Source organism: Dipteris shenzhenensis, chromosome 27, assembly GCF_047967505.1.
Source record: "Dipteris shenzhenensis isolate YYH24624 ecotype China chromosome 27, Dip_SZ_1.0, whole genome shotgun sequence".
Lineage (NCBI taxonomy): Eukaryota > Viridiplantae > Streptophyta > Polypodiopsida > Gleicheniales > Dipteridaceae > Dipteris > Dipteris shenzhenensis.
The window spans coordinates 12,017,569-12,032,775 of record NC_141622.1 but is presented as its reverse complement, the minus strand read 5'-3'; the positions used below and the strand labels follow the sequence as shown (position 1 = coordinate 12,032,775).

General features: G+C 44.0%; 1 protein-coding gene across 1 annotated transcript in view; it reads right to left on the bottom strand.

Annotated features, from left to right (window-relative positions):
- Window positions 1–518: 518 nt before the first annotated feature.
- Window positions 519–15,207, bottom strand: part of LOC147883865 (uncharacterized) — a 56,769-nt gene continuing 42,080 nt past the window's right edge. The window contains exons 9-10 of the mRNA XM_087398884.1: window positions 6,426–6,536; window positions 519–560 (exon numbers count right to left, since the gene is read on the bottom strand). Coding sequence (XP_087255010.1) covers window positions 519–560; window positions 6,426–6,536 — 153 coding nt within the window. The remainder of the gene's footprint in view (window positions 561–6,425; window positions 6,537–15,207) is intronic.

Sequence of the window (15,207 nt, the reverse complement as noted above, 5' to 3'; positions counted from 1 at the left end):
ATTTCACAACAAACCAAAGCTACAGTTGGCACTCATATAAACCATCAATTTGATCAATTAATGTTGTAATAGATAGAAGTATCCAATAATATCAAATAGAAAAAACTTAGTCTCATATATCCTATCATGGTTGGAAAAGAGAAAACATAAGCGTCATAGTCGAAAGACCTCTATTTAAGGTAGCATGCACATCACACAAGGGGGAACTTCACCACATTAATTGATTCCAATCATTGATTTTTAAAGATGATAAAGAATCCAAGTGTTTTATCTTATGCTTAGTTACTCTAGCATTAATGCCTAATTTTCACAAAAGATAATAAATATTAAACTAAATAGTTTCATTATTGTTATTTGTTTCAATAGTACTACATGTAATCTCACATAATATGCAAGAGATGCTCCTTTTAAGGTGTTAGCATTTCTAACTTATACATGTATATTAGGTGTTATATATGCCCTTATAGAGACTAAGTCAATCCAGGTAGCATAATTGAGCTTGCAAACCTATGATAGCTTCAATGGGAAGTTGTCATGATCTCGACTTCAGATTTCATATCCTACATATTTCACATAAATGTTTAAGCATCAAAACTTTTTTTGAGAGTTTTTGCAAGAAAGAACTCGAATAAAATAAGGCTATAAAATCGTAAAATGTGCCAAGTTATACGTGCATCAAGCATAAGGTAAATAGAAATTATCCAGTTTCATAACACTCTCCAAATTCATGGCAAATGATAGAATAATATTTGACAAAATTGATAATAAAATCAGACGCTACCTTTAAAGATAAGAACCCAAAAAATCATGTCAAATTAGCAATAAGTAAATGCCTATTGGTCCGTAGAACATCGTAGACTATAAGCCATTGGGTGCACCCATAGGCGCATGCACATGCATGCACACACACAAAATAGTCTCCAAGGAAAGAATTATATCATTTCTAAAAAACGAACAAGTTGTAAAATCTGCAAGTCCTAATCTAGAAACTACATCAAAGAGGAGTATAAGAAACTCAAGCTAAATAGAGAAAAACAAAAATCCAAGCGTATACAACATATGGAAGGCTCCTCTGTCTTGAGCCATAAAGAACAAGGCATTTCGTGCCACTTCCAGCCACCATTATTTACACTCTTTGAAGCCACCCTACTTGCGCTCAACTCAAACAATACACAAATGAGTGACAACTCATACATAACCAAAGACTAACATTCCATTCTAACCATGTGAGCGAGAAGTCAACAAGCATGGGGGTTGATGAACAAGGGGTCGAGATCAAGGCCGAGGGGAGGTCAAGGTGTGACCACACAGTCAAGCATCGAGGTCAAGGGATCGTTGCTCAAGCATGGATGCATCGCAATCATGGAAACATGGGCAAGGCAAGACAGGGCACGAGTTCGAGGCACCACAATCAAGGCATTGAGGACAAGGCACAAAATCAATGACAAGGTCAAGGCCTCAGGTGCGAGTTCAGGGTCGACAATGAGAGCGGGGTGTCGAGCATGGGATCGAGGTCCGAGCTAAGTCATTGAGATCTCGGCATGGAGAACATAGATATTCTTTTGGGTAGGTTGCGACTCAAGATGGATATGTGAAGGATGCTAAGCTATGGAGGTGGGATGCTGAATATATGAAAGAGGAAATGTGTATACTTAACTATGATCTTGTAACAGGATGCATGCAATTGTAGTGACTTTAAATAGTGGTGCGCTTAGGATGCCTCCCCGGAGTTGTACGTCAACTACTAGAGCTGATTAACACTTTCCTCTACATCATGGAGCTTCCTCCTACTATGGCATCGTGGCCATTTAATGCTCCTACCTTTTGAGAAGTCTTGGCTAGATTCAATGCCTCTTTCTCCATGATCACTTCCCTTGTTCTCATTAACCCCAATTCAACATATAATGACTGCCAATGAGCCAGTTTTGGTAATTCAATCCCTTCCAAATCTAATCATTGTCCCATTATCATGACAATGTTTGATCTTGTGTGGCTCAATCGACAAAGATTTTATTTCTTCACTCTTAGCTTGGCAGTGTAGAGCAAGACCTTTGCCTTCTACAAATTCTCTCTTTTTGATGTGGCCATGCTACATCTTCCTTCTTCTCTAAATTATGCTTTGCCCTCATTCGCAATTTGTCAATCTTCGCCTATTGGTATAGCTTGATCTTTAATACTTCCTCTTGACAATTCAATATGTTGCATTTCTACCCTTAGGCTTGGTCTAAGAAATTCTACTAACACTATCTTCTCATGACCAAATGCTAGTTAAAAAGGCATGTGCCTCGTGATTGGAGGGACACTCGGGCTATATTGACTTCGTAAACAATCGTTTGCTCATAATATTCCACACAAGATTCGGCACATCTTGCATCTTGGATTTGGGAGTTGTTGGTCATCTTCTTTCATTGGCACATCTAGTGCAAACCTTCCCCAGCAAGATTGCAAAAATTATTGGCTATGAATTGCCAACGTTATGCTTCACTTCGCTCAAACCTGCATTTCAGGTTGCCTTCGCTTTGGGCTATGTGAAGAAAATATACCTATTACCATAGGCCTAAAAAAATGGTTGCTCATCTTAGGATGGATTTTCGTAGTGCCCAAAGAGTAAAGAACGCAAACATACACAAATTTGTTCACAAGTGTACAAAGTATACGTTGGCAATCGACTTAGAATGAATTCACAAACAATGAGTACTTCTTTCATTGCTTAATCATTTGCGAGTTGCAGTATAAGCATTCACCACCACACTTGACACACCCCCTTCCTCCCTTGCATACAAATCTCCTTCACCAACTACATCTACTACGCACACTTGATCATGAACCACTTGAACTCCACATGGCTACTACTGTTGCCAACAAGCATTCTCGCAATCTTCTCAACCATCTACACAACTGCGTAATACTCTGGCAGCACAACGACCCCCCCTACAATTGAATACTGCCTAGCCTAAATACTCACCCTTCACCAAGCTTGGCGAGATCCTCGTCCTAGAGAGAGATGATCTGTCTCGTATTACCACTCCTGAACTCCACCTCTTGTCTCTTGAGTCTCGTCCTGGTATGCTACCTCCCATGTCTACCTGATGCTGACTGCAAGCAAAGGGCGCTCTGGGCTCTGATGGGTCTCTGTTTAAAAAGTTGTATCTCGTCTTGTGTAAGACTCCAAGAAATTATCTCAATCTGACCATGAGGTACCATTACAATTCCAAACAGTATAGGTCTTAGTCTTAGTGCTCCGAATCTCATATAGCTCGCCACTTTACAAAGGAGAGCCACCAGATGCTCGACAGCTAGAAGCCGCCCATCTCGAACCACTGCCCAATTCCCCTCTTTGTGGACAATGTCGTGCTGCTGTAGAAGGGTCCGCCTCTCATCTACCTACAGAGGTGTGAGATCCTCATCCATGTAGATCTCGTGGTGATCCCGTAGAACGGATGTCTACGTAGTGTTGCAAGGCGAGTTGGATTGTCCCTAAAGCGGACAATAAGGAGCTACTCTCCGACAGGGTCTCATCCTATGCGACAAGCGCCCTCAACTCTGATGTTGAGAGCCATACTGGCTCTCTACTTCTACTCTAGGATGGTGGCCAAAACGATGGCCTTTGTAGGCTCCCATTTCACAACATCCACCCGTCTGGAAGTCTCTGTGATAGCCAACTACATGGTGGCTATCTGTGCATCTATTGGTAGTCCACTGCTTAGTGCAAACGCTAAGGCTGCCATCTCCTTACGGAGTTGTAATACCTCCTGACTAAGGCTATGTATGAGGGGGTCCTGCTCCATCTCTCGTGCACGGAGGCGTTTGAACCTCTATGATGATTTGCTCCCAAGCCTCAGGTGGAATTGGGTGTGCCTAAAGTGATGTATATGGGTAGGGTATGAATGGGGGACTGGGTGATGGCGGGTAGAGACATAGGGGCAAAGGACTCAGAGTGGTGGGGAGACATCTGCTGAGGTGAGTCCGATCGTAGAGGGGAAAGGTGACTGGGTAAGGGGTAGGGGGGCACGAAGGAGGCATAGAGGGATAGGGTGGCAATCGGGCTGGGGGGCCATGTCAAGGCCGTCACTAGTGCCGACGTCAATGTCGATTCGATGTCAATTCTAGTGTCAATGACAATGATGGTGCTACCGGCTCCAGAGATGGTGGTGATGATGATGATGATGATACTGAAGCAGCTAAGCTCATGCTAAAACTGCTATGGCTGATGCTGTGTTGGCTGCCTTTGGTACAATCGTGCTATAGATATGTAGACCATTGCGCGATTGATGTGCTTTATTCATGTCCTCGATCTCTCCTTTTTGTTGTGCTGCGCTGCTTGTTTTTCTTCTTGTCTCCTTTTGCCATAGTTCTTGCGTCTTTTTGAGGCTGTTTCCTTGGCTTTTCCCCCTCATTCACCCGGGGGGGGGGGGGGGGGGGGGGCATTTTGCCCTTCCTTCCCATTGAGTAAGACAATGTAGAGGTTTAAGCAGCAATGTGGTAATTTCTTGACCCAAGAAAGAAGAGCCAAGCAGCCAAGAAGTGGCTGGCATTCAAGTGAAGAGAGCAAGGAGGGCTTAACTGTCGAAAAGGATAGGCTGGAGAGAGAGAGAGAGAGAGAGAGAGAGAACTAGCATGAGAACCTCGTGCCTACATAACTAGCATGTATCTTGCGAGGGGCCAAAACAGACCACCTAGTTACGTAGTTCTTCTCCGGATAGATGAGTGTCCACCTTATCCGACTCCTCTTTGATTTCTTCACTTAAGAGCCAAGCACACTTTACAGCCTTGAGAGATTCGGTAGAGCACTATACGAAAAGAAGCCTCACTAAAAAAGCTGCATCAATCAAGAAGATTGCACCTATGTGCATGAACTTTTAGGCCACCAATCTATCCTTGTATTCCTTCTATCATAATGCAATGGTAGAAAACCCTTTCCATGAAACTACTAGGCAAGGAGACAACTTCTAGCACCGGCCATTTCTCAAGTCTTCATACGCCGGAAGATGCATATGAAGAACAAATACACTCCTCCCTTGACAAGTTTAACGAAGTCATAAGAATGTTTTACTGCTAACAACACCAAACTTCACCTTCTTGGATTGTCTTTTAGCAATGTCCAGTGTGATCGGCTTCACAATCTCACCATTCCAAAACCCCGCTGTAGGAATTGAATGCCATTCCTTCAAGACATTGAAACCGAGACCTCCGCTGTAGACAACAGGACCTTGCAGTTTCCCTCACCTTGTCTGTTAACATGACGACCATTAGCAACTAGGTGACTCTTCTTCTTCCAAAATCTGTGCCATTTGGCTGTAACACTCATGTTTCCCAGTTTCCACCCTAATGGTAGAGTAAAGGTCTTGATAATTTCATGCTTCCTCCTGCTACAGACTCGGTGGTATGCAAAAATGAGTTCTCCTTGAAATCCTTGGCATGGATGAGCCTCAAACATGGCATGCACCTTCTACATGTTCCCTCAAACGCCTTTGATACTATACTCTTTAAAATCTCTATTCAACCTCATGAAGATTGAATTCATAGTTATCTCTAGGAATATCACTACCTTCTCTTTCTTGTTGCGTTTTTCTCTAAGGTTTTGTCCATCCATTCTCCATCTACAGTTTTGCCATGAGCTGTTGATCCTCAAGTCTTTGTATCCTGTATTCCCCATGACCTGCTGATGTGGTTCATTTACTGATCTATGTGTTATATTTTGGTTTTCAATTCCATTAATATATGACTATGATTGACGAGAGGTAAATCCTAAGCCCTCCTATACCCAGTCTATAGGTAACCCCAATACATACCTTCCTACAAATGCCCTGCAACCCGCATGCACCTTGACGTGACCTTGGGCAGACTTTGGTTTGGCATTGTCTTCTTTCAGGTAAGTTGTCTTCTATTCTTTGATCGCCTCATAAGCTAGCTTCTCTGAGTCTATTTTGAACTAATCATGGCCATGGCTTCAATGGCAACATGCAGGTTGCCATGGCTTGCAAGAGAAGCAAATAGAGGCTGTGAGACATGAAAGATGAAAAGCTTGGTCAAGGCATAAGGAACAGATTGCGGGTCGAGGAAAGCAATGGCACTCTCGGTAAGTCATGAAAAGACACAAGGTTCGAACATTTCTACAATTACAATGAGTTGTGCCTCTGGTAGGCATTTCATATTTTGTTCTCAACTCCAAGCAAACTAAGTAATGTACATTCCATGTGTGTGTGTGTGTGTGTGTGTGTGTGTGACCTCTCTGATAGAGATCTTTTTATTCCTTCCACAAAAAATTACTCATTACCTTCAGTTTTGCTACTTAGAAGATGCCTAGGAGCTACGTTATGAATACTAAAGAAGCTCAATAGTGCATTTTAAACGAAACCTTACACATAATCTGATCACTGCATCACATACATTATAATAACAAACAAGGTGGTTGGTGAACATACTTTGAACAGGCTAGAATAGGAAATATATGGAAGATATACTTCAAGAACGCCATCAAATGAAAAGAGTGATGCCTTTGCTTGCCTTGGTACTGTTGGGAAAAGCAGTGGAAACTGAAATTACAAAACATTAACGGAAGAAGGATCAGTTCTGAAACTTGATAATCATTAGCTCCTATAACAATGACTTTGACAATATTCCACTTGAAAAAGTTATCGTTCTCCAATCGTAACAATGCAATCAAAACCTTCCAATGCATTATTTAATGGGATAGTGCAGAAGTAATGTGAACTATCTGAGAAACTTATGGAAGTTAATTTTTTTAGAGCTAAAACATTGCACAAAGTCTGTAACCTTGGGAGACATGTGGTACTTTGATGCCATCATGAAACTTCTGTGGAGTGTTGAACTAACATAGCCACAAAAGGGACAAGTGGCAGTTTTTGAAACTTACATCACCAAAGCTTCTCCTATCACCGGCTGCTAGCTTACTCCTTGCCCTCTCAATAAACTGTGCACCAGTACCCCCTACTCCCTCTCACTTTTGTTTACCCCACTCCAGCCTGCCCCAACCCCTTGTTAGAAGTCACTGATCCACCTCTGAGCCCCCAAATGAGGAGGACAAGTGGTCAAATAACAAGCATAATGGAAATGAAAATGCAAAGGAAATGAAAGCAATGGACACGTACTCACAGGATACCAAAGAGCTTGATGTTACTGATGTAAATAACTCGAGACAAGTACAACAGTATATAGTATGACACTATACTCTAGAAAGCCATAGTGTATATGGGATAGCTCCCAATATGACACGTGGCATGTCTAGGACTCACTAGACTCTAAAACACCCCCTAGACACTCACATGATACCAAAGAGCTTGATGTTTACTGATGTAAATGACTCAAGACAAGTACAACATTAAATAGTATGACACTATACTCTAGAAAGCCATAGTCTATATGGGATAACTCCCAATATGTCACGTGGCATGTCTAGGACTCACTACTAAAACACCCCCTAGACACCTAGTACACTCATTTTTAACTCACTTTGGCTTCATATTCCGACCTTTCCCAATGAAGGCAAGGTGAGAGAATAGGGGAGAGAAGCCACACCCATGACAACATCCAACTATTAGCCTATGCAATCTCAGAGGCAAGTGTGCATGGCTCAGAGGCTAGTGAGCATGGTACAACAGACTCAGAGGCTCATCTAGCATGGCTCAGAGGCCCAACATGCATGGATGCAAAAGACTAAGAGCATGGCTTAGAGGTTGGAGAGCATAGCACAACAGGCTCAGAGGCTCTACCAAGCATGGCTCAGAGGCTTAACAATGGAGAACTCATCAATGGAAGGACTCCTTCCAATACATCCCCCCATGGCTTCATAACATGAAGTGGTAGGAAGCCACACACAAATAAACAAGAAAACTAATACATCTTTTTTTTCCAAGGCAAAGAACCTTGACTGACTCAACACATATCATTTATTGCATTCATTTTTGGGGGACTACCCAGGGCAGAGTACCCTGTGACTCACAGATAAGGAACATAGAAAATATATATTCATTTTATGCATAGCAAGGGCAGAGGGCCCGTATAAGCCCAAAGTAGCTACTTGCTTAAGAGTGTGTACATTCCCCCGTATCGATGAAGTGGCGATGAAGCGCATGACAGGAATGCCTGGAAGATATGTCGATGTCGGCCATGGGAGAAGCTACATGGGGCAATCAGCCCATGACTCTCAAAGTGACAAAGTGAGAGTCACCAAATGTCGGAGAAGAATCTCAAGTTTAAGAGATTAGGCCCAAGAGGGGCAAAATTCCCAAATGAATGTACCGAATGGTGATGAAATTGCATAAATTTGGCAAAATCCCCAAAAGATTTACATAGCAGAAGCTTCAATTAAAGGAAGACACAGAATAGAAAAACCCGAAATTTTAGGGTTAGGGTTGCTGCAAAATTAGGCTTTGCAGAAAATTGGGGCTTTTCAAAATTTCCTAGAGCATAGTGTTCTAGCAACACTAGGGGAGCTTCAGACCATAAAAGCCCCAACAAATTCACCCAAAATGAGGCAAAATTCTTGAAAATCGCAATTTAGAAATGGGCTGGAACAAGCCGCTCTTCAGGTCGTCATGGAGCAGAAATGCTGGGCTTCAAGGTCGGTCTGAATCCCCTCCAAATGTGGCGGTGATTTTGGAGCTGGTGACAGCTTGAACAGTAAGAAAAACGAGCTGGAATCAGTTTGTTTTTGTTCCCTGAAGCACCCTCCTCCAAAATAGGGTCGATTAATCAGCAAAAACGGGCAGCACTGAGACGTCCAGTTCTGCTGTAGTTCATATATTTTCAAGACATCAAATCGTGAGCACTTCATATGGCGACAGTAGCAGCAAAAATCACCATTTGGAGGCCAAAAACGTGCTGGAATTCTTCCACGATGGTGGCATTTGTAGGCAACAATAAAAAATGACTAGTGATCCCAAGAATGGTGGCTCATTTCAGATGCAGGTCGTCTAGGAAAAGGGCGCCTTCAGCAGCAATAACGACCATGATTTCTGTAGCATTTTGTCAATCTTTAGCTTCGAAAAATCAGCTCCATACGCAACAATGAATCAGCATTAAACAGTCAGCTGTTTGGTGCAGATCTGATCAAAATGGAGTTAAAGATGGCCGTGAAGCTCATGTTGGTGAAGTCCTTTCTTCAAGATCTTCAACGGTGAGGCTCGGGTGGAGGAGAAGAGCTCAAGGAACTCACAAGGAGAGAGAGTGGAACTAGAGTGGAAGGAGCTAGCCTCTCCATAGGTCTGAGATGGGCTTCAAGGCCTCCTCATTCCATGAGGAAAGTTAGCTCTGATACCATATGAAAGATCATAGTGGTAGGGAGAGAAGCAAGCTAACACTAGGAATGGAAAGGAAAGATAACAAGCATAATGGAAATGAAATGGAAAGGAAATGAAAGCAATGGACAAGTACTCACATGATACCAAAGAGCTTGATGTTGACTCAAGACAAGTACAACATTATATAGTGTGACATTACACTCTAGAAAGCCATAATGTATATGGGATAACTCTCAATGTGACACGTGGCATGTCTAGGACTCACTAGACTCTAAAACACCCTCTAGACACCTAGTACAGTCATTTTTGACTCACTTTGGCTTCATATTCCAACACCAACATGTGTCCAGATGGAAAAATGCCCAGAAGCACTCGCCAGAAGAAAACCTGTTGGTGAAGAGGAGTTTTATAGACCCAAAGCTGCTTTAATGTCTTTCTCCACCACTTGGCTGGGCAATGCATTCGTCAAATAGAATTGTCTTACTCTGAAACCCAAGGTTGAGGCAAAAGAATTTTATACAATGCAGGCATCGTAATCTGAGATAGCCTCAAAGAACGAGAAGAGGACCCTGGGGAAGTCAAAGTCCAATCCTCCAACCTGTCTTGAAGTTCCAAAGGAGGAATTGGAACAAAGGGCGAAAGAATATAAGCAATTTGTTGCCACAAAGCACGATAATGAGAGCCCAAGCCATACCGTTTAGCTGCCAGAGAAAAAGGTAGGATAGAGCCATCATCATGAATAACATCAGCAACAGAAGTGATGTCCTTAAAGGAAACAAAGTAGGAAACAGTGAGGTTCTTGTAAAGCCGGTGGAAGACTGAAAAACTGTCGACCAGTGAATGCTTTCAGCTCGCACAGAATTACCCAACAAGGACTGTCGACCATGCCATTCCAAATGAGAGAGGACGTGCTTCCAATCAAGAAGCAAATTGGAGACGAAAGAGCAGCCAAGCAAAGTGCCATCGATGCAACCAAATAAGAAATCCCAGTAATTGATTTGCTAGTGACCAAAGGTAGAAGTACTGATATGTGTGACCAGAGATCTAATCATAAGAGCCCAAGGCTGATCACCTTGCAGAAATCGCAGTAACATTTTTTCCCTATGAGCAAGGATGTGTACTACTTGGATATTCGTAATGTTCAAACCACCATGCATCTTAGGAGAACAAAGTTGATGACTGAAAGCAGCTTGAGACTCTTTCTGCCATGTTTGAAACACCAGACTATTTCCATAATGGCAGACATAAAAGAAGCAAGATCTTCCTTGGTGAACAGGATCAAAGGCAAATAAAATTGAATATAAGCCACAAGAATGGACTGTACTAAGCCGAACATGCAAAGGCCAGGTTGCCAATTTCCAATACTCTAGCTTTTAGAAGTAGATTTGGACCTTATGGTTGCTATCCTGAAAGCATGGGCCAGCTTCAGGAGTACTCTTCGCAGGATTCCCCCATCCACCCGTGAAGAGATTGAAAGGCAGCCTATCATGTGGAATGACAGGATTTTGGATGAGCTTGGCAGACCACTTGGAGCTTCTCCTTACATGCAGTGGCCAAGATGGGAAAGGGGCCCTACATCTACAGTGGGAGCATGGAAATCCTTCAGGAAGCTTTCTGCAGACCAACAGGCCCAAATGGTTCTTAATCTCAGAGGGAGTGTAGGGAGAGTCCAACAGATTGATGCAGCCTTGCCCTTGGATTGGGTGGACACAGATGACATGCCTCTTACTTGCTCCACCTGGATGGGGGCATTTTCCAAATTGGGAGTTCCTTTACAGGTGATTGCTTTTCTTGACCCACATGAGGATGCCTTAGTATTTGATGTTTCTTCGGGGGGCAGGCTGTCCAGATCCACGGACGATATCTTGTTGGAGGTACCGTTTCAGCCAGTCAGGATAGTGGGCTTCATGGAGCATGGCTCTCTTTCACACTGGTACTTGGATCCTGACCCGCTTCTCCTCGCCATTGGCTCATGGAGGCTGTGGCTCTATGGAGGTGTCCCAATTAAGTTTTTGCAGTGGGACCCTCGGGAATGGGAATGGATAGAGGAAGGGCACCGAGAGAAGGGCATCCCCTTCTTTCGTTACACAGTCAGTAATGCCAAGAAATTCCAGCTCAGCTCTAGGGGTTGGAAGCCTACCAGAGCTCATCATTGGGAGAACTTTTAGATTTCTGCTGACTTGCAGAGAACTTTTTGGCAGAGGCTCTGGAAATCCCACCGGAATAGAAAAATCACTCTCTTCTTTTGGCTTTCTATTCATGGTGGGATAGCAGTGAACCATTGGAGATCCAAGTTCGGAGCTGACCCTTCTTGCCCTCGCTGCCTTTCTGCTTTGGAGACAATACAGCACTGCCTATGGGATTGTAGACAGGCGAGAATCATATGGAAGGGGATTGCAAGACTTTTCAGCACTTTTGTTCGCCTACCTTTCTATATGACTTGGGGATCAGTGGCTTGGCTTATTACTCTTTCAGGGCCCCAGGTATTTTTTGAGAGACTTGACTCCTCTTGGGCTCTTCACATCCGACGACACCTTGTGGAGTCGTGCTCTCTAGAGGATGTTCCGGCCACTCTTTTCAGGGCTGCTCACTCCTCGGTCAACTCTCCATGGGAGATCCTAGCTAGCATTGCAGCATGGCACATTTGGAGAGCCAAATGCACTGAGGCTTTGGAGGGTTCTCAGGTTCACCCTTCCCAAATCTTGGCCAGTACTTGGACAGATATGATACACACTCTGATGGCCATTTGGGCGACCATGCAAGGATCATATCGAGCAGCCTCCTCCAGGAGAGTAACTTTTCTCAGAGATTGGAGAGACTCTCCCTTCTTTGCTGAGACTTCTACAGGGTTGAGATGGCATTTTCAGCCTCAGCCTTGGTTTCTTTCTACCTCATTCCTCTGAGGTGTTTTTATTACATGCTTAGCATGGTGTATTTCCGCACAGAGCTTGCTCTAGCGGGTTTCTTTCTTAATAGAAGTCTCCTTTTTGAAGAAAAAAAAAGAAGTAGATTTGGACCAAGAATCTGAATACAAAGACGAAGAACCGGATGAAAAATCCAAGGAAAAAGAAGTAGATTCAAACCAAGAATCCTAGTACAAAGATGAAGAACTAGACAAAAGATCCGAGGAAAAAGAAGCATGTTTGAACCAAGAATCCAAAGACGAAGGCAACCTGATAGCCATAGTCTTTTGTGGCCCGGGGAAATCATTCCATCCACTCAAATTGTTCGTCATCTTGGTAACCCTTTGGGGTGGGGTCTCACTCGTCGCCAACAAACTGATTGGGTAAATGCCAGTCTTTAGAATGCAATGGGAGCAGCTTAGACTTTTCAAAATTTACATGAAGACCAACTGCCAAACCATAACCAGAGAGAGCCTACATCAAAGCAAAAAGATCATTATGCGTATTCTTCAGGGTAAAGAAAGAATCATCAGCATAGGCTGGAGCAACCATGCTGCGATTTGCATCCAATTCCAAACCATGAAGGGAGCCTGTAGCCACGAGATGATAAATATATTGCAGCATAGGATGAGTAGCAATGGCATACAATAAAGAACTAAGGGGACATCCCTGACGGACCGAACAACGAATAGTCTACTCATCAAAGAGATCTCCAGAAAGAATGCAAGCTGCATTGCTGTCCCTGTAAAGCCAGTAAAAAATCTACTGCATTTTTGTTCCAAACCCCAAAGCTCGCATTGTTTGCGAGATGAATTCCCATTGAACTATATCAAAGGCTTTTGCAATATCCACCTGTAAGGGCAAAACATCTTGTTGCGTGTATTTGGCATATTCAATCCCAATATAAGCATTGGCAATATTATCTGTGATATGCCTACGGGGAACGAAGCCATATTGCAAAGCTTGCAGCCCATCATGCAAATAACCTTTAATACAATCAACAACCATTTTGGCTATGATCTTGTAAATGACTGGCATGAGCATTATTGGCCTCCAATCAGCGAGTGAATCACATAGTTGCTTCTTGGGAAGGAGCTTGACAAGCCCTTTTCTCAATGACATAGGCATTTGCTGATTTTCCCATGCTGAATTAACCATTTGCAGCAAAGTAGGCTTGAGGATATCCCAAAAGGCAAGAAAACATTCCACAGTGAGACCATCCCATTCTGGAGATTTCCATCTGCCACAAGATTTAACAGCATCTGACAATTCTCTTTCAGTGAAAGGAATTTCCAATTCCAAAGCCTGAGCATCGGAGAGAATGGGATGGACATGCTGCAAAAGAAGTTGGCGGGCAGACACAACCTGAGGAGAGAGAATGTCCACATGTCCAAAATGAGATGAAAAGTGCTACACACAAAAAGCAGCAAGCTCTGAGCGAGATGAGGACCAAGAACCATGAGGCATCCGGATTCGACAAATATTAGTAGCCTGTCTTTTGTAATGCAAACTTTTAAAGAATTGCTTGGAAGAGCAACCTTTATCCAAAAAAGCCCTTTGCCCGAGATCAGGTTTCCCATTTAGCAAGCTTTCTTCGATCATTCGATTGGAGACAAAATTGGGCCCGACATAATAGCATGCTTTCTTCTGAAGACAAAGGCCGAAGATGACTGAGTTCAATCAAACTTTGGCAAGTGTATTTGGCATGCTTCACGGTCTCCCGTGTGGCTTGTATGTAGGATTTACCATAATTCCGAATAACTGCTTGCATTCTTGCAACAAAAGCATGCCATGCAAAATCCACATCAATGTGCATCTGACGAGAAAGAGGCTGAATGACATTAGAAACCATGGCTTTAAAATCATCATTGTCAAGGTAACCATTATTTATCAAGAAAAGGGGTCTGCAAGCCAATCTATCATCTAGAAAGTCATGCAAAGAGATCCTTAGCCAAAGAGGAGCATGATCAGAATATGTGAAAGCATGGTCAATCCAAAGCTTGCAAGTGAAGGCATCAGAATGTTGCGGATCAACCCAATACCATAGGCGGGCCCAAAATCTGGATCTAACCTCCTTGGGCACCTGTTGCTCACCCCAGTGTCTGTCCCGCGAAGGGGCGAAGGGGTCCATGCCATTGCGTCCATCTAGATGCGACGCCCAATCCGCGTGGTGTACAAGAAGAAAGGCACCTCCTCCACTCTCTCGGAGAGACCTGCTCCGACCGAGCATAACCACTCTCCAGTGTCCCGCTATATCTCGTTGAGAGGGCGTCGCTCCCATAACCATAGTCTCCAGTGGGCAAGAAGGGCTCTGATGCAAGAAGGGTCGATCGACCACTCCTTGCCCAAGCGTCCCACTACTCTGACCCTCTACCAACCCACCTGGTCGAACACCCCATCCATCTCCTGATTGATCCCCTATGATCCAGGGCTGCAGTAGTCCACCTGGTCCCATATCATAGAATTGCATGGGCATGGGGACTGGCGGCTGTGGGCACAGTTGAATCCTCAGAGGTACACCCGTCCTAGAGAACTGTCCTAGCCAGTGTGCCGGAGTGAAAACCTACAGTCCCTCCCTCCAAGAGTTCAAAATTGCCTCTATCTCCACCATCCTCTGGCCGACCCCTCTCAGATGAGAAAGAACCTCCAATCGTGCCTTTGCCTGTGCTGGGAGTCTAGACCATGTCCGTATAGGGAGCGGACCGGGCCACTGTCCCAATGTGCCCAGCCAATGTATAGCCGCTGCCCTAGCATCAAACCATCTTGGTCTTTGACCTCCGGGGGCCAGATAATCGGATGGCGTGCAAACTCCTTCGCGTACTAGGGACTGACTCGGATGAGAGCTCTTGCGATCCGCTACCAGTCAAGAGATTCCTCATCAGGGGTGAGCCCTTCCCCGTGAGAGGGGCCTCCCAAAAGATCCACCTGTGGGACGGCTGCCACTGACCACCTATGCGGGGGGTGTGTTCCTCAAGAGACCGCGCTGCAGGAGAAGTTTCCAGGGCTCCATGCCTAGAGTGAGACCCCTGACTATCAACTTG